We start from the raw sequence: 20,300 nt of genomic DNA on the forward strand, positions 1-20,300 counted from the left end.
AAATCTAATATGAAAGACATTCTATAAAACAACTGGCCTGGACTCTTCCTTCAAAAATAGCAATAGCATAAAAGACCAAAAAAAAGACAATGGTGCTATTCTAAATAAAAGAAAAATAAAGAAACAGAACAACTAAATGCAATTCATAATCCTTAATTGGATCCCTTGATTAAAAACAACAACAAAACAGAAAAAAACAAACAAACAAAAAACAACGAACTATATATCTCTGACCAGTTTGGCTCAGTGGAGAGAGCATTAGCCTGCAGACTCAAGGGTCCCAAGTTTGATTCCAGTCAAGGGCATGTACCTTGGTTGCGGGCACATCACCAATGAGGGGTGTGCAGGAGGCAGCTGATTGATGTTTCTCCCTCATCAATGTTTCTAACTCTCCCTTTTCCTCTGTAAAAAATCAATAAAAATATTTTTAAAAAATTAAAAAACAAACTATAAAGGATATTATTGGAACAATTGTGGAAATTTAAATATATACTATTAAATAATGGCACTGTACCAAATTGCATTGACTCATATTTAACCAAAGATTTTTGGGGATACAATAATTATTTAGAGGTTAAATAGAAAAACATCCTTATTCCTTAGGAAATATATGCTGAAGTAATAAGGATAAAGTGTCATTAATGTCTGCAACTTACTTCTAAATTGTTTATATAGAAAAAATATATATGATCAATATAATATATATGAAACCTATGTTCGAAATATATACAGAAGCAGAGAGAATGAAATATAAAAGAAAATATGGCTAATTATTAACATTTGGTGAAACTGGAATATCTGGGTGTCCACTGTATCATTCTTGAAAGTTTGTTGAAGATTTGCTAATTTTCAAAGTAAACAATGGGAGGAATTTGCCCTAGCCGGTTTAGCTCAGTGGATAGAACAGCAGCCTGCAGAATGATTCTGGTCAAGGACACGTACCTAGGTTGCAGGCTCATTCTGGCCCAGGTCAGGGCACCTGTGGGAGGCAACTAATTATTGTGTCTCTCTTACATCAATGTTTCTTTGTGCCTCTCCACATTTTTTCCACTCAAAAAAAAAAAAAAAAATCAATGGAAAAATATCCTTGGGTGAAGATTAACAAAAAAAAAGGGGGGGGGGAGGAAATTGATAGCAAATGCCAATCAAATACCAAAAAAGGTATAATAATAAAAGCATAATATGTTCATTAGACCGGACATCTTTCCGGACGTGCTTCTGGATGACCTTCCAGATGAAGCCAGGGCTGCAAGGGAAGCCTGGTTTCGGGGTGCCAGAGGGAAGCTGGTGCCAGCAGCCAGGGGAATGAAGGCCTTCTCTTGCATGAATTTTGTGCATCAGGCCTCTAGTTAATATAATAAGAACCCATCCCTAGACATATTTAGAAGTCCTTTCATAACTCAAAAATTTAAAGATAGCATTCTGAGGGGTTTTTTTCAGGGAGTTTATGAGCTGACACGAGTCCTCAACTTCAAGTCCAACATTCAAGAGCTATTCTCATTCATCCACATTGTAGAGCTAGGTCTGGAAAATGAGGATATTGCTTGCTATTACATCTCATAGGCATTTTAGGAATACATGAATAGTTATTTTACTTTGAAAAAGCTATAGAATGGTATTTGTTTTATAAAAGCATAATTATTACAGACAGTACTAGTAAGTGCAAACAAAGAGGTCATGAATTGGATTCTATTGATGCTTGTGTTGTAAAAGGCGAACATGTGGTGAGGAAGGTAGAGAGAGGACTCCAAGAAGGAACATTTACTACTTGTTCCCTAAAGCTAATGTGCCTGAAACTAATAATATACTTGATGTATTTCATTTTGAAATAAGGAGGTGAATTCATTTTGAAATAAGAAGGAAACCCTTTGGGCACTATAGTCCTGATGGCAGGACAGGGGCCACTGTGGCCCCTAAGTCAGGCAGAGCCCACAGAGCAAGGAATTCCATCTGTGTGTATCCTCTTTGCTGCCCAAACCATACTCTATTCCCAAGACATTTCAACCTCACAGACTAGTGTCCTATGCTGACCTGCCCGGAGGGGGAGCAAATGGACTGCATTTGCTGTACTCTCCCAGGAAGCACTCTGCAAAAGCTTTTAAGAGGTCAGTGCCCTCCTACCGTGAAGTGGTAATATGCTAAATTATGTGCTTAATTAACTCACACCCAACAGCATGCCATAAAATTGGAAAAGCAATTCCATTACCATGGATCAATATGCATAAAGTCCACGCCAAAAGATCAAAAGTTCTCATCAGTGAATTTGTGTTTGTGCTTTGGCTGAATATTCAGAGGCTCATTTCTTCTCCAAGCTGATGAATGGTATATAGTTCATCACCACTTAATTGTTTATCTCCTCCTGATCAAACTCCATAAGAATGGGTTACAGAGCACCAATATCCCATCAAAGACAGGACCTTTACTTTTATCTTGATCTTCAAATTGCATCAACCTCAAGCTATCTTCCCAGAGTATTGTGCAAACATGCTACACACACACACACACACACACACACACACACACACACACGTACACACACACATTTATTTTTATATATCAATTATTTTAGTATTCAGAAATAAGTGTTAACGGAGCATTTGGTCCAAAGCAGAGCCAACCTTTGTAATGACATCTTGGGCATACAGCTGCATTGATGATTGCTTGTCTATCTCCTCTTTACCAACACCCCTACCCCTGGCCCCACCTCCCTGCCCCTTAGGAAAGGAGCCTGGCGGGGGAACCAAGAGTTTGGATTGCAGAATTGAAGAGAGCACTGAGCCACCTGCTCTAGAGGACTCCGTTTCACCCGCCGTCGATACGCAGCAGCATTCCTGGCAGGTTTCCACAGACATAGAGAACACTGAAAGGTAAGTGGGAAGTTACCCTAAATAGACTGCCAATCCTCCTCCACTCTTCTGGGCTACAGGGAGTCAGGATTTTGTGTTTCAGAGTCAGAAACGGAGCGCTCAGGAAACTGAACTGAGAGAAGGTAAGGGGTCCAAACTGCAATGGAACCGCAGCTGAACCTCCCGTGGAGGCAGGCTTGCTCATCCCGCTCTACCACATGCATCTCCATGGAAATAAAACAGTGTGCATTCTTGGCAAGGGAGAAAGTTGGATCTCCGTACTGTCACAGCTTAGCTAGTGGGCTGGGTCCCCAAATTGTGCCAAGATGCCTCCGGGAGGTTGTCGGATTTCAGATGCATGGAATGGCCTGCTTGGCTGCCACGCAGGGGCTGAGCATGTCTTCTAGCTCACAAACAGCTTTTTGCTGGGCTCCCTTCTCTTATTCTCCCAGAATGTAGCTGATGGCCCCTTAGTGGTCAGAGCGAGTTAATGCATCTGTCTTAGGGAGCAGTTGCTCCCCGCTGGAGAGGGAGTTTCTTTCTTGGGAAGAATAGATTGTACAGGGATTCTGTTTCACCTGAGGGAAGGGTGCGATGGTAAGTGCCATGTCTCACCTAAATGCTAAAAATACTATTCGGTGAGGCAGAAGGACAATGTGCTTGTTTATTGTCCTTCACACTGATGACACCAGCGCCTGCACAAGCAGCTGAATGAATGCTGGGCAATTCCACCAATGCTCTGTGAGGGGTGTGGGCTGTGGGCTGTGGGCTGTGTGGGATGGGGCGAGGGGGGGGGGAGGTGGAAGAGAATGAGGGGAGGGGGGTGGGGAGGAGTCATTGACAAGATAAGAAACATTTTCTCTTTAAATTTTTAGAAATGTAACACATGAGAGCATTTATAGCCATTGTGGTTCTACTTTCAGATCATGATATAACTCTAAAGCTAATTGCCGAATTTCTGTGTTTATAGAAAATTGAAGCATGTGGTAATTATGTACTATTAATAAAACTTGGATTTTGTATAAGCTTGAAAATCCAACAATTCAAACAATAAAGCTGTTTGGCACAGTTTGCTAGAACTATAGACAAATGATGAGGGAGTGATTTATCTTAATTTATAAAATGGAAAATGTTTTGCTCTATTCCCAGGAAGAAATATCTGCCAGAGGGCTGTGGTCAGGGCATAAGCCATCAGCAAAGCCTTTTTCCTCTTTTGAAGCTTTGCAGAGAAGCCACATCCAAGCCCTGTGTGCTTACAAAAGCAAGCTATGTGTAGCAATAAAAATAGGGGCATAGAGTCCAATGAGCTGGCCGTGTTTCAGTTCTGTCCTACAGCCTGGATTCAGGTTGAAGGAGATGGGAATGGCTGAGAGAAGTAGGAATAGAGACCTGTCTGGGAGGGTGGCTTCCACAGTTCCTCTGTTTTTCAGCCCTAAGATCTCACACTGGGCTGCACATCACAATCACTAGAAGGACTTTTAAAAATCCTTGGTGATTGGACCCCACCATAAACCAACCAAGTCAGGCTCTCAGGGAGTAGGGCTCCATATAAGGTGATTCTCCCATGAAGCATCCAAGGCTGAGAACTGGTGCTCTCCAAGGAGACCTTGCCTCACACACTGCATTACTAGCCCTCTCCCACTTTGTGCCTGCCCTTGGGAAATGCACAGGAAAACATAGGGTGCCCTTGTATTTCTGGATGCAGGGCCCTGTCCTCCTGTTCCCTCCCCCAACTTCTCTTTCTAAAAATACCCTTTGGGGCTTAGCAATAGGCAGTACCGCACAGACAATCCTTTTACCTGTGGGAAGGTGTTCTGAGTGTTTATACTGGTGTATTTCTACAGATCCCCAGGCTGCTTTCTGCTCCTTTTCCAATCAGCTCCTTCTGAGTTCCTTTTCACATACCAGTCAATACCTACGGGGTCTCCCGAAGGCAAGTGGTTCTTAAACTATACTCAACAGAACAGTTGTGTTTCATGAAATGGACTTAGAGATTTCAAACCTAAAATTAAAATATGGCTCTATTTTCTCAAATGACAGAAAAAAATCAATGAATAGATATTATATCCTTAATTTTAAAATTTTCCTTCTCCCTCCCCCCCCAAAAAAGAAAACTCTTTTCCCCCCCCTTAAATCCTGGGTGCCAGCTATTGCTTGCCTAACAAAAAGATGTTATCTGATATTTGCTCTTTCGAATGAAATCCACCACTGTGTCTTGGGATTTTGATAGTGCTGACTCCAGTGGATAGCCATTGCTGAACATATGGGGATCCACTATCCCAAAGATTTGAAAAGTCCATCTTGCCTCCTCTTACTAGGAAAATGGCTTCTGACTCTCCGACTCTGTGGTCTCATGGCCATATGTAGTCTGGGATGAGGGAGGATGGTGGAGGTTTGGAGGGTTAGATATATAGGCTAGTGTTTACCACCACCTGCACCACCCCCTGCCATTTCTCTTTCTCTCTCTCTCCCCCTCTCTCTCCCTCTCTCCGTTTCATCCATTGTGAACAGCTCTTCTCTGACACTGTTAGAATTTGTCATACATCATTCCAAGTCAGTTTAATAAGTATTGACCCTGTGAATGTTTAACAACTATGTTACACCCAATTCCAATCCTGGTAGAGACAACAGGCAGTGAACCTATGCAATCACAACAGCCATCGGACCAGCACCCAGCCTCTGCTTTACCCAGGGTAACCCCATTATTCTAGTTGTGTGTCTTCTGCTTCCCCCTGGAAATCTGAAGTACTGTCCTCTTCCCTGATCTCAGCCAAGTCCAACCTGTGGCAGAGATGAGGGCTCCTGCAGCAGAATGTCCCAGAGAAATCTTGGCCAGACTAGTTCTCTTTCCACCCAGAGTCACCCATCTTGTGGGGTTTTATTGTGTGTTTTTTTCCTTCTTAGAAAAGCAAAATAGATTCAATATTTGCCTGTTGCAACTAGAGCTAATACAATTAACCACAGACTCTTGTCCTTCCGTTGAATCACAGAACAGACTGAGATTGCATTTCCAAAATTTACAGCTGATGATTTTTTTCTTTCCATCACTTTTACAGAGACATGCGAGAAATGAAAAACCTTTTAAGCAAACTCAGGGAAACTATGCCTTTACCATTGAAAAATCAAGGTGAGTCATGTCATTTCCTTTTGAGGCAGAGGATGTTTTCTAACATGAGAACCTTGGGATTTGTTTCAAGAGAAATTAAAGCAAGTTCTTCTACACAAACAACAGGAAGCATTTGGTGTACATTTGTCTTTCCTCAAAAAAATGTGATAATGAGAATGGAATCCCTCCGGTGAACACAGTTTTGCCCGAAGATAGCCCAGATCTATCCTGACCTCAAAGCAGACGTGTCCTCTGCTGGCCCTGTCAGTCAAGAGCAGTTCCCGTTGCCTGAGCTGTGGAAGCACTAAACCAGGTGTGGCAAACACAAAAGAACTGAAGTCTTGGCCTTTGCCTTTACAATGTTTACAGCCTAGTGGAGAATACTACCAAAAGAAGATCTCTGCCATTTACATATTTAATTATCTAAAGAAAGTAACAGTAATAGTTAACATACATTAAAGTGTGTCACTATGATTCAGCACCCAACTAGGAAGTGATGTCCATACCACCTAGCAATTTTGATACTACCCTTGGGTATAATATCAGATCCCACAAGTCATGGGCTACGTCCCAAAGATTGCCGCCACCACACACACACACACACACACACTTCAGATGCCAATGGCAATATAAGGGTTGTCACCTGTGCTTCTGACCAACTGGATTGAAGGTTCCAACAACCCCCTTCATGGGCTTAATTTGCTAGAGTGGCTCACAGAACTCAGAGAAAACTTTCACTTACTAGATCACCGGTTTATTATAAAAGAACGTATTTTAGGTTTAGCCAGATTGACAAGATGCAGAGGACAAGGTGTGGGGAAAGGGCGTGGAGCTTCTACCTCTCTGCAAGTATGCCGATCTTCCCAGGTCTCCACATGTCCACCAACCAGGAAGCTCTCAGAACCCCGTTCTTTTGGGCTTTTATGGAGGCTTCAGTACAGGCCTGATTAATTAAATCATTGATGATAGGTTATGGAAATCAATCCCCAGCCTCTCTCTTCTTCCAGGAGGTCAGGGTTGGGACTAAAAATTACAATTTTGTAATCTCTTGGTTAGTTCCCCTGGCAACCAGCCTCCATTCTTAGGCGGTTTCAAAAGTTCCTCATTAACATAACAAAAGAAACCTCTACAGCTCTCATCACTTAAGAAATTCCAAGGGTTTTAGGAGGAAGACCAAATATATATATTTATTATAAGTCACAATATCACAGCTACTATCCTAAATACTGTAGATTATTAACTATTTTAGCTTATTTAATTCTAATAACATCATTGAGAGAAATGCAATTAATTTTTCCAATTTATAGGAAACTGAGACACAGAGAGGTTAACTAACTTAATCAGTCACACAGACTATAAGTAGAATAATTCCAGGCAGTACTTCTCCAGAACTATTCTAGGGGAGTTTACACCCTAACCCAGAAAGGGAAAAGGGATATTCCGTGAGGGAGGGACTGCTATAAACTTTTGTTAACTACTGTATTTCCAGTACCTAAAGCAACTCTGTAACATAGTAGAATAACATTGGCCATGAACAAGAATGTTTGTTAAATCTGCACCCAACTTTGCAGCCCCATGTCTGAAGCTATGTACCAGGGACTAGTAATAAGTACTTTCGTTAAGCAAACATGGCCGGAGCAGCCTTAAGTGAAGCATCGGCCTTAAAAACAGGTGCATAGAAGATTTTTAGAGGTAAGAAACTCCTGTGCTTCTGTTCTCTGTGGGGAGATCTCCATGTCTCCATGGGTTACTAGTGGGAGTGGGCTTCTTGGGATATTCCAAGGAAAGCATTTTCTGAGACTCACAGGGGAGGATGAGATATTGGAAAAAGCTTTATATCTCTGGAATTACACACCCGAGTTTCCAAGTTCCTATTTCCCTTTGTCCCACCAAGGAAGAAGTACCATTTTGCCTTCAACAGGACTAAGATCAAAGCCAGGGCCCAGAGTTCCCATTCCATGTCTGCACAGTCCAATATAGCATCAGGCTAGCTTAACTGGTATTCCAGTTGCAGCCTATCAGTCCATCGTGTGTGGGTCCCCAGGACCCTGGACCATGCAGCTATGGAGGGAACACGAGCAGGAGCAAAGCCAAAGGAACCAGAGAGCCGAGAGAGCTCCAAGCATCACACAAGAGCACTAGCTTCTTGTCTAGGCCCACAGGTTGAGAACCACTAGCAGGGTCTCCTAAGACCATCGGAAAACAGATATTTACATTACGATTCATAACCATAGCAAAATTACAGTTATGAAGAAGCAACGAAAATAATTTTATGGTTGGGGGTCACCACAACATGAGAAACTGTATTAAAGGGTCATGGCATTAAGAAGGTTGAGAACCACTGGTCTAGGGCAGGGGTCGGCAAACTCATTAGTCAACAGAGCCAAATATCAACAGTACGATTGAAATTTCTTTTGAGAGCCAAATTTTTTAAACTTAACTTTCTTCTAATGCTACTTCTTCAAAATAGACTGGCCCAGGCCGTGGTATTTTGTGGAAGAGCCACACTCAAGAGGCCAAAGAGCTGCATGTGGCTAGCGAGCTGCAGTTTGCTGACTATGGGTCTAGGGGATTATATATTCTCAACTTGTTGCAGGTTTGCAGTAGCCCTGCATACTCTGGTCAATGATCTCCGCTCCCAACTTTGACTGCCAGGCACCTTCCCTATGTCACCCCAACTTTACTTTCTATGCATCCATTTTCGCCTTTGTCTGGTCCCTTCCCCAGTCATCTATGGGGAATGGGGCGGTGGTTCTCTGGGGAGTGTGAAATTGTCACTTCCTGGTGAAGCTGCCCAAATGACTGACATGCCTATAATGTCTGGCTCCCCTCTGCTCATTTCCTATTATTAGTAACTAGCTAATTAAACAGTATCATTCCCACTGAGCAGAGCTTGGGCAGGAGGGAACACAGGGTGCTGCCCGCCTCTGAGCAAGGAGGGAGAGGACTTGGCAGCAGAGAAGGAGCAGCCCTTTGCTTGGGAAGCAGCGTGGCAGCAGGTGGAGAGGTGGAAGTGAGAACACCAGACAAAGAGGCTGGGGAGTCACGTGGCCTTAGCCCCGTTGGCTGGAGGCGGGTGTCAGAAAATAAGAGGCTGGGGATGTGGTGTATCAAACTGAAGAGCCTGGCGACCAAGGCTAACTGGCTTCAGCCATGGGAGCGGTGTTTTGGTGACCTGGTAGTCAGTTCTAAGAAAGCAGTGCTTACCACATGTGACACACAGCATGCAAGTCTGTTGCTAGAAATAAGCCTGGTGGTTGGGGATAGAGACTTGGGATTTGAATGCTGGCTCTGCCACTTACCAATTTTCTGACCTGGAACAAGTTGTTTAACTTATGGAAATTTCCATTTCCTCATCCCTGAAAAAGAGATAACAGAATCACTTGGTTCAGAGATTGCTGTGGAGATTAAATGATGCAATGCATGTCACATACCTACTACCACCCTTACAGAGAGCAAACATTCGCAATTGCTTTATTATATTGTTGTTGCTATTGTTGATGTAACTGTTATTTCTACTATTTACTGGCTGCCCCACCGACTCAGCTCAGGAAAACTCGAAGTCTTCATCAAAGAGAGCAGTCCCTGTTACCACTGATGATATGTAGCATCTGTGAAAGGTTGAGTCTGCAGTTCAGAACACTGATTCTCAAGACTTTGAATGTGGGTTCATGTCTGAAGCTATTTCTCAGCTTCCTAATGTGTTGGGCAAATCTACCTCCATCAACAGCATACAAGCCTCTCGCTGTACCTCACGGCCAGCTGCCCAGGAGGATCACTGCCCAGAGTGCCCAGTCTGAATCCCATGTAGCCGCTTTTCTAAACCAGACCATCCCAAACATTCCTTCTACATTTGGTGAAAATTCATTCAACAGTTTTTGAACCATGCATTAATGGAAAAACAAAACTTCATTGTACTTACTTAGGATGTTTTTATAATCATAAAAATTATAACAAATATTTTGTGTAACTTTATATCACTTTTATAAACAGAAATATAATTTGATTTTAAATATAATGATAGTAATTAAAGATTGATACTGTAAGTAAAAACATGAATGAGGCCTGGCCGATGTGGCTGAACGATTGAACATCAACTGATAAACAGTTCAATTCCCAGTCAGGGCACATGCCCAGATTTTTGGCTTGACCCCCAGTAGGGGGCGTGCAGGAGGCAGAAAACAATGAGTCTCTCTCTCTCATCATTGATGTTTCTATCTCGCTCTCCCTCTCCTTTCTTCTCTCTGAAATCAATAAAATTAAATAAACATGAATGAAAGAGATCAAATAAATAATACCCAGGACTTGAACCTTGAATCAATTGATTCCAGTAAAAGGAAAAAAAAAAAAAAAAACAAAAAAAAAAAAACTAGGAAAGGCAATGACTTCTTAAGAAGGGAGAGATGCAATAGGATTTTTAAATATTTTTTTTTAAATGAGGGAAGTCCTGTGGGTAATTCAGTTTTCTTCATTTGTGGGAGAAATGGGAACCCTTAGCATGTGAAGGTACACCTCTGTTCTCTACATTTTTAATGGGCACTTGCAGCATGATGCCACTGAGAACTGACTAGTGGAGAAAGGGGCATGAGTCTGGGTCAGGGTCTGAGAAGGCCCCAGGGAAGGGGAACACGTCTCTAGAGCTGGAAACACTTTTTAGCAGATGCATATGGCACCATTTTAATGAACAAATCAGCCAGATTCCTTTCTCTGACTTATTATTACTGAACTAGTCCACAGGGACTTTCCTATAACCTTCCAGGTGATTTGTTTCTTATACAAGTCTAGGTTAATATATGCAGGAAATGGTCTGGGGTGAAATGTAGACAGTTTTATTCCATTTCTCTTCTACGGGACCTTACGGTCAAAACAATACTAACTGGATGGAAACTATTATAGAAAGACATCTGTTTTCTTTCTGGCTTTTTTATTTTATTTCTCTTTTTTATTCCATGTATGTATGTTTGAAGCAGAGGGAGAAAAGGGGAAAGATACTTACTCCTTGTCCCTCTGTTTCCTTCCTCAAAACCTGATCAGGTGAAAATTCTGCCAGGGGGGAACCCACCCTGGAAATGCTCAGCTCCCCTGTTCCCCAGGCTTCATCCTCGTCCTCAAATCAGAAACTGTTCTGCCTTTATCACGGCACTTAAAGATTTAATCAGATTCTCCCCCTCACCCCCTTCCTGCCACAAGCAAAATTTGACTTAACAGTGTACTCTAAATTGACTTTCATTGGCAACTAATGGAAGGTGGCCAAGAACAAAGATTTTAATGGTTTCATGATTATGCCTTCATTTTAGACAGGGCCTTTCAGGTTAAGACTGGAGACAAAGAGATTCATGAAGAAAGAGTGAGCCACCCTGTTCCTCCAGACAGTGTCCAGATCTCCTGGCTCTCAGCCCACGTTCTCTCCCCTGCTTCAGTGACTCTCCTGTCCTACATTCTGGGTCACTGGCAGTGCTGTAGGGAGCTTCATTAATTATGATTGTCTTGCTGTGTCAAATGGATTACAAATGGAGACACCTGTGGAGAGCCCACAAGGTCACTGACAAAAGCTGGAAGGAGATTGGAAAGTGAAGGACAAGTATCTTCTAAATGCATGCTGTCATCAGACAAAACAAATCGGTGGAAATATATTTAGCCTGAAAGACAGTTTCACCTTTTCTAAAATTCTGACTGAATAAATGCTGTGGGGGTGTGTTAGTGCATTGACTCTTGCTTAGAATTTGGTTGTTAACACTGTGCATTTGAATAAGTCTGAAACAAATTCATCAGGAATGGTATCTGCTCTAGAATGAGTCTCCTCCTGTGGACAGTCCTACTCCAGTCTAAACTGGGTCTGGGAACAATCCCAGAGATTCCTATCCCTGATGTGCTCTCATCTGGACCACCAAACCCAGAACCAGTGTATTATGTCAGGCAGAGGAGTCTGACATCTGGCAGAAGAACACTGGACAGTTATGCTATCTTCGAGCCTGGAAACAACCTTGTGAGTCCTTTCCCCAGGGCCTTCCATAAAAATTTTCTGTGCCTTAAGTTGGTGCCTGAATGTTACTCTGGGCAGTTTTTCTAATAGCCCCATACCCTTTGTAACGTCTACAACCTTTTGTGCAGGATTCAGTGTGACATGAAATCACTTGCTTTCCTCCAATTGTGGATTCACGAATGTCTTCTTCCTTCTTCCTTCTTCCTCCAATTGGAAGTAACTTCCCCATTTGGAATTCTCATAAGATTGTATTTGTATCTCTTTTACAGCATTACTGTTGAAGCCTCATAGTTACTCAAAGGAAGATTCCTGAGGCCAAGGACCATCTTTCTTTTAGAATCCATCTATACCTGATACAGAGCATGCACTTTGGCTAATTCAATGACTCTCCAAGTGTGGTCTCAGGACTAGCAGCATCAGCAGGTCTGGGAGTAATACATACAAATTCTCAGTTCCCACCACACACCTACTAATTCAGAACTAATTCTGGAGGTGGGGCCAGCTATCTGTGCTTTAATAAGCCCCCAGAAGATGCTGAGGAAGCTAATGTTTGAGAACCACTGGGTTAACTGAAGGTCTTTCACTGGCCATTATAAGTACTTCTTTTGACTTTATCTGAGAACATAGCTTTAAACTTAGTTTATTCTTTGAAAACTTCTTTTTCTTAAATCCTTACCAGAGGATATATTTATTGATTCGAGAGAAAGAGAAAGGGAAAGAGAGAGAACATGAAACATTGATCAGTTGCCTCCCATCCTTACCCAGGGTGTGTATTGAACCTGCAATATAGGTATATGCCCTGCAACCTTTTGGTATGCGTGGCCATGGCTGAAAACCTCTCATTTTTATGTCTTCCTATTTCTTTTATATCATTTATATAAGAAATCCTATATTAGCTAAAGAGATTTGAGCAATAGAAACATGGTATCATTTTGCCTTAGAGAACTCCAGTGGCTCAAGTAGCATCCAAGAATTAAACATTGAATGACTGAGATCTGAAATAATTGATGGTTGATTTTTTTTTTTTTACATTCTCATATGCATTTCTTCCTTCCCTTTCCTTTCTCATTTTTATTTTCACATTTACAATTCTACTAGGTTACAATTCTCTGAGAGTATGTACTTTGGAGAAAAGATGCTACAAAAATTTCAAACATTTGGAATAAAAATCAAAGATGTCTCAAGAAGGTCGAGTGGAGTAACCCAGAAAGTTTAGAATGAGTGGGAAAATGGTCCATTTTGCTCACATTCTTTTGGTCACCCATTACTTCAGAGACAGGATTTTAATCAATGTGGAAAGACGTCTTTCCTTGGACTTTAATTTGCTTCAAACTGTTCCAGGCATACCTACTGCTCTGTGAATTTCAGCATTTACTGCAGGTGTCAGCTTCCTATGGTGTAGAAAGCTGCTCTGAACGTCTGCCAACAACTTTTGAGCTTTTGTGTCATCTCAGCCCATGGTGATAATCAGACAAGCTCTGGGCTAGGCTAAGGTGTCACTAATGCTCAACAAAGATGCCCCAAACCAGCAGTCATCCTTAATAGGCAGACTGTTCTTTGCTCAACAACCTAACACTTTCTTATCATTCCTAACACTTGCTATTTATGTGTGAGTACTATGCTTGTTTATGTGTGTGTATAGTACTCACACAAGTGAAATATATATATGACTGAGTGAAGAGAGTTTTAGTAGCACAAAAGGTTTCTCATTCACTGTAATGAATGCATAGATACAAGGGCCAGTTCAATTTTTTTCAATTACAGTTTACTTCAGTATTACTCTGTGTTAGTTTCCGATGAACAGCATAGTGGTTAGACAATCATATACTTTACAGAGTGGTCCCCCCCCCACTGCCTCAAACACCCACCCATCCCCATGCTTATTTATCATGATATATTCCCTATGCTGTAATCTACATCTCTGTGACTATTCTGTAACTACCAATTTATACTGCTTAATCCCTTCAGCTTTTTCACTTAGCTCCTCAAACCTCCTCCCTTCTGACAACTGTCAGTCTTGGTCCAAATCTTTTATAATAAAAAGCTAATATGCAAATCAACTGAACAGCAGAACAACCGGTTACTATGATGCACACTGACCACCAGGGGCTGATGATCAATGCAGGAGCTGTCCCCTGGTGGACAGAGAAGCCAGGCTCACGGCTGGTGAGCACAGCTGCGGTTGTGGGAGCTTCTCCTGCCTCTGTGACAGTGCTAAAGATGTCCGACTAACAGTTTAGGCTTGCTCCCTTCTGGGAGCAGGTGTAAGCCACCAATCGGATATCCCTCGAGGGCTCCCAGACTGAGAGAGGCTACAGTCCAGGCTGAGAGACACCCCCCCCCCCCACTAAGTGCACAAATTTAGTGCACCAAACCTCTAATCTCTTAATATGTGTGTATAACAAAAAGCAGAGAATAGGAGCAAATGTACAGCTTCCACATTCTCCAGCATCCACATTCATCCTTTCTTTGTAAATACAACATTGTAGTAGACATTTTCTCATGTAGTGAGAACTGTACATATCAGAATTGCATTTTATAATATATAAAATACCAATTAGGTCACACTCCCCAAATCTCTTAATTGTTTGGAGAAAGGATATATGGAAATTCAGGAAATAGGTCTTCCAAGTCTTAAAGAAATAAAATACAAAGATTTGCTTTCCTATAAATATCTTCATAGATCTGGTGATTCTGTTCCAAGGAAGTATTGAATTGCAGATGAACTTGAGTTTCAGGAAATGTTATCAGTATCCAAACAGATATCGAAAGATAAAATTCTTTATTCTTCAGAATCTGCTCTTTGCCACACCCAATTAGGTTAAGTTATTGCTCATTTGGTGGTTAAAGAAGTAAGAGTCCGAAAAATGGTTAGAAAGTGAGCTATCTTTCTGTTCCAAATATATCATGATTCACCTCTGAGATATTATCTTGAGAAGTCTGGCTCATATAGACTCTCTGATATTGCTTTCAATAGCTTAACTATTTAGGGTAAGATTTGTTTTTGCTTTTGTACGTGTATGTGTTTTTACGTTTTTATTGAATTTACTGGGGTAACATTGGTTAATAAAATTATGTAAGTTTTAAACTATTTTTTATTGATTTGAGAGAGGGAGCTAAACATTGATGCAAGAAAGGAACATTGATTGGTTGCCTCCCATACATGCCCAACCAGGGATTGAACCTGCAACCTGGATGCATGCCCTAACTAGAAATCAAACCCACAACCTTTTAGTTTACAAGACGACACTCTAGCCAACTGAGCCACACTGGTCAGGGCTAAAATTATGTAGGTTTCAGGTATATAATCCTACAATATATCATCTATTTATTGTATTGTGTATTTATCACCCCCAGTCAAATCTCCTTCAACCACCTTTATTCCCCCTTTACTCTCTTCCACCTTCCTGGGGCAAGTTTAATTATAAAAGAAGGACATCTATTTTTAGCTCTCAAAATGTTGACATCCAGATTATAGTGAATTATTTTTCACCATGGAAAGGACAAAGAGAGTCCCCCCACTCCATGTTAGCATAATGTGAGTTTTAAGAAAGGATTTTAATCTGTGGAGACTGGGAAAGTGCACTGTGTTTGACTAATTTGCTGTGCCCAGCTGAGGTGCCTGTTTTCTTCCCTGGCACCAACTCCTATTCAGTTTCATCTAAATGTATAACATAGCACATACCATTCCAAGGAACACTGTCAGTTTGGTGGGTGATGCTAATTTGCTTGCAAGTATAATGCTAATTTGAGTACATGAACCCTTGGGAAAGGGGAAGAAAGGCCTGGGCATTGGGATGACACAATTTACATAAGAGGACCCGAAAGCCAGGACTCAGGACTCTTTTTGTTGATATTTCCTGAGTGCCTAGGCTCAGTCATCAATAAAAACCAACCAGCCATGGGGTTGCCCTTAGCTCCAGTCTCTCCATGTTCTAGCACCGTCCCAGTTGGCAATGAAAAGCATACTTGTTCATGGTCCTTCTCGAGTCTCTGGGACCCACTGGCCAGTTCTGCCCAGCAGGATATTTCTACTCAGCCTCTCTTTGGACTGCATTATTTTCTAAAACCCAGCCCCTTAAACTAGATTTGGTTTTCAGGCTTATGTCTCCCTCTATTTGTCATCATGGGAAACATTTTCAAATAAAACGTTTTGAATTGCCCTTGTATGGATATCTATAGAAAGTGGGAGAGAAAGACTGTACGGGGAATAGTTGACACTTCTTCCTGAGACATGAAGTAGGTGAAGGGAGGCAAGGTGACCATAATAGTAGTCCTATTTATTAAAGTGCTTCCTCTCTGCTAGGCACCAAGGTGTCTGCCCAAGCTAAATGTTCTTCATAGATTATTCCACTTAATCCTCCTGTAAGGAATATTAAGCCCTATTTGACAGATGAGGAAACTGAAGCTGAGTTAAGTTGCATGTTCAAATTTCAGAGCTAGTAAATAGCAGAGGCAAGTTTAGAAAAGAAGCCTACTTTGCCCAAAGCGTGGGCTCTTCCCAAGAATCTATACTTCTCCCAACTGAAAGATGGCAACTAAATAGTTCACATTTAACTCCAAGCCCTGGTTCTCAACAGTGGGCTCTCTGCTCCTCCGCCAGGGAACATTTGGCCATATCATTGTCACAACTGGTGAGGGAGTTACTACTGGCATCTAGTAAGTTGAGGCCCTGATGCTATTAAACATGCTACAATACCCAGGACAGCCCCCAATGATAAAGAATTATCTGTCCCTAACCAGTTTGGCTCAGTGGATAGAGGGTCAGCCTGTGGACTCTAGGGTCCCAGGTTTGATTCCAGTCAAGGGCGTGTACCATGGTTTCAGGCACATTCCCAGTAGGGGGTGTGCAAGAGGCAGCTGATCAATGTTTCTCTCTCATCGATGTTTCTAACTCTCTCTCCATCTCCCTTCCTCGCTGTAAAAAAAAAAAAAAAAAAAAAAAAAAAAAAAAAAAAAAAAAAAAAAAAAAAAAAAAAAAAAAAAAAAAAAAAAAAAAAAAAAAAAAAAATCAATAAAATATATTAAAAAAGTAAAAAGAATTATCTGGTCCAGAATGTCCATAGTGATAAGGTTAAGAAACCTAATTCAAAAGGTGGTGGATTTTTAAAGCCAATTCATAAGGTTTTGTCTGGACCTCACTCATATGTACTTTGTCCCATCACAGATGACAGCAGTCTTCTAAATCTAACTTCCTACCCTCTGGTTAGAAGACGGAAGAGAAGGTTCTTTGGGCTATGTTGTCTCGTCTCAAGCTAGACAATTCCTCCTGGAAACCCACCCCAGAGGAGACCTGAAAAAAAAACCACAGACGCCGAGGACCTCCAGACAGCTGAACCACAGTTATTGGTTTCTGACTATGTTTTCTATGCTTCCTTATTACTTTTAGCCGCCACTCTCTACCCTCTTAAATGATTTTACATTTGAAAGTAGCTGCTGTCAAGGGGGAAAAAAACACCACAGATTTAAAAAACAGGCTGTTTTTAAAATGATTTTTAAAGTTGACATTGTGCATGTCATGTCTGCTCCAAACCATATCATGACAGATGCAAGAATTATGATTTTTAAATTATTTAAAGGTCTTTTAAAATGGATTATAGAGAAAAATCATTTCATGTACACTAGTAATCCTATAACTTTTGCTGATCTCATGTTAACAATTTATTTTATGTGGAAGAAGTCTTTAAACATAGAAATCCATTAAAACTGCAAAACTGTGTTAAAATCCAATCTATCAATATCATTAGAAACAATATAAGTGAACACCACCTCACCTATTGCTTTCTCTGCGTTCATTTACATTTAGTCTTCCATTCCATCAGAATCTAAGAGCTTCAACAGAAAAATATCTTAATTTATAATGCAGCAAAGATCATCTATGAAAAGTGTTTAAATTTTGTAAATATACAATAATCCTAATACCTTCGTACAGTGCATATGGGCAACTAATTTCCTTTCGATTCAATGGTGTCTTTTTCAGCTTCTTGGAGAATGAAGTAATCCAGTTAGGAAATGGTGTAGTAACATATACAATTACCCTCAAATGTAAAATTTGAATATTATGACATTTTGTTCTAATTGAAATCTGAAGCATGAAGTCTGCGCATCAGCATAGTGTTAACTCTTTAGGGCATGCTGGAATTAGCTCAGATCATAAAAATATTTAACATTTTACATTATTAATAAAATCTTTTCAGTTCAGCTAAGCTTGTCTAATTTTAGATGACGATGCAGGTATGACTTTTCCAATGTGTACTCGGTGTCTTACCTTATGCAGATTCTTGAAAGCAGGACACATAAAGCAATACTATACTTTAGAAAGGAGGAAGCCACGTGCTGTTTTTCTGCTCACAGCTTTGTTGTGATCTTCCTCCACTAAACTTGTAACATGCTACACATTTTGTTGTATTCCCCACTGTTCTTTCTTTGGCCCATTTCCCAGACAGAATTTCCCATAGGTTGGCAGATCAGGTCTTTAGACTTCTTTTCTTTTTTCCATAGTCTGAAAAATCCCGAAGTCAGACAAGAGGCACCAGTGTCTCGTATAATAAAAGGAGGATCAAGATTCCCATAAGTGGTGTATTCAAAGCGCATCTTTAATCCCCACCTTATAATTTCTTCCTACTTATGTACACAGGCATTTACATGCTCACCAATACCTTGACCTGAAAACTAAATATATTAAAGCCTTTAGCTTTAATGAAGATGAAGACAGATACAAACAAATCACTGGAATAATTACTGTATTAGGCTGAATTATATGAAATAGCTGATATTTGACTGTTTTGACCTAAGAAATGGCAATTTCATATAGTTCAACATAATATCTAGTGTTTTGGAAATCATCTTTGGAATTGTCTTCTAGGTTTTTCAGGTTGAAAGGATTAAAGGATTGGAAGAAAATCTCAAAGGCTATGAAGGTTTCTGTGTGGATCACACTAGCTGGCTGTTGGCCTTATTCATAGAGTCAGAGTTGTGTCCCAGTGAACTTGTAATGGATGCATGATTATAGATATGCTTGGCTTCATAGAAAGAAGTGCCCTCAAAAATTACCCAAGAAAACCACAATTTTCAAAATCAAATTACTTGTAAAACAAACAGTTGTGGGAATATGCTATTTAAAAGATACCTCAGGTGAGTACTCCCCTTCAAAGCAGGTAACCATTCCCAGATTTACCTGGTCTGCAAACCCTGGTTTTCATAAACAAGGTTTGATTAAAGCTTAATGTCCTTTCCTGAATGTGGTTCATTTTTATCCCCTGGAATTAATTGACTTCAGGCCCATTGTTTTAGAGATTATTAGGTAGCCTAATTTGGCCCATTCTCACTTAGTCTCTGTCCTCTCCCATCTTTCTACTATATTAAACCCTTCGCTTCATTCTAGCTCCTACTAATCCATGCGCAGTTATTAACTGATAACTCTAACCTTGTTGTTCAGCACGTTCTTCTAAATGCCTGGCCTAAATCACTTCTGCTTGGTTAATTTGTGCTCACTCTAGCCTTAGTCTCTTAGTTTCAGCGTAAAAGTAACACTTAACTTCTGTGCAATTGTGCTTTGTACAACTGAAGACTGTTAATAAATTCAGGTCTCACCTCCATGATTGGGAGGACCATAGTAGCATTTCATGGAGATGGGAATTTGTCTAATTCCCTAGCTAGGCTTTTCATACCTGAAGTAAATAAATGCAACCACTTTATCTTCTATTCATAGTGCCTGTTTCCCAGCCTTTGATCAGTTTTGTAGTTCCCTTAGACACACTCCAAGATTTATAGATCTTTTTTCAGTGGCAGGTCCTAAAATTAAATTTAGTCCTCCAAGTCCTGATAACTTACACTGGCTCATAGTTGCAACAGGTAATTCACAGTCTCCCGTTAGATATGCCAATGTGTCTCTTTAGGAGCCTGACCCCTTGTCCTCTCCCCACCAAAGGACTTTCTCAGGTGTAGTTCCATGAGATAGAGTTCTAATGTCTCAGCTTCCTGCTGGCATCTGCTTCCTGATTAGCAATAACACTGAGCTGATCTCTAGGGATAAGGAGAGAACATTGAATCCATGTTGTTGCATGTACCCACATGCTTGAAAAAGAAAAGGTTGTGAGCTGCTTCTGGCACACAATCTTCCACTTTACCACCATATTTTTAATGCCCCATGCTGCCGCCTTCTCCTTCTTCTCCTTCTTCTTCTTCTTCTTCTTCTTCTTCTTCTTCTTCTTCTTCTTCTTCTTCTTCTTCTTCTTCTTCTTCTTTTATGATTATGAGGCAATACATGATCTTTGCAGAAAATCTGAAAAAAATATCACTAAGTATAAAGAAAATAAAAATCACCCGGATCCCACCATGATCACATTGTTTAAATCCACATTTC

The 20,300-nt window shown here is 40.8% G+C and overlaps 1 protein-coding gene across 4 annotated transcripts in view; it reads left to right on the forward strand.

Moving 5' to 3' along the window:
• Positions 1 to 20,020, forward strand: part of LOC118703145 (regulator of G protein signaling 7 binding protein) — a 95,648-nt gene extending 75,628 nt beyond the window's left edge. For 3 of the 4 annotated variants that reach the window (XM_045571492.1, XM_036409807.2, XM_036409810.2), the window contains 3 exons: positions 2,720 to 2,867; positions 5,903 to 5,973; positions 17,103 to 20,020. In XM_045571492.1, coding sequence (XP_045427448.1) covers positions 2,720 to 2,867; positions 5,903 to 5,973; positions 17,103 to 17,194 — 311 coding nt within the window. In that variant the 3' untranslated portion in view covers positions 17,195 to 20,020. Of the gene's footprint in view, positions 1 to 2,719; positions 2,868 to 5,902; positions 5,978 to 17,102 lie in introns of those variants that run through there. The other variant, XM_036409811.2, reaches the window with a different exon arrangement.
• Positions 20,021 to 20,300: the final 280 nt, after the last annotated feature.

The sequence above is a fragment of the Pipistrellus kuhlii genome, unplaced genomic scaffold (genome assembly GCF_014108245.1).
Source record: "Pipistrellus kuhlii isolate mPipKuh1 unplaced genomic scaffold, mPipKuh1.p scaffold_m20_p_4, whole genome shotgun sequence".
In the NCBI taxonomy this organism is placed as follows: Eukaryota; Metazoa; Chordata; class Mammalia; order Chiroptera; family Vespertilionidae; genus Pipistrellus; species Pipistrellus kuhlii.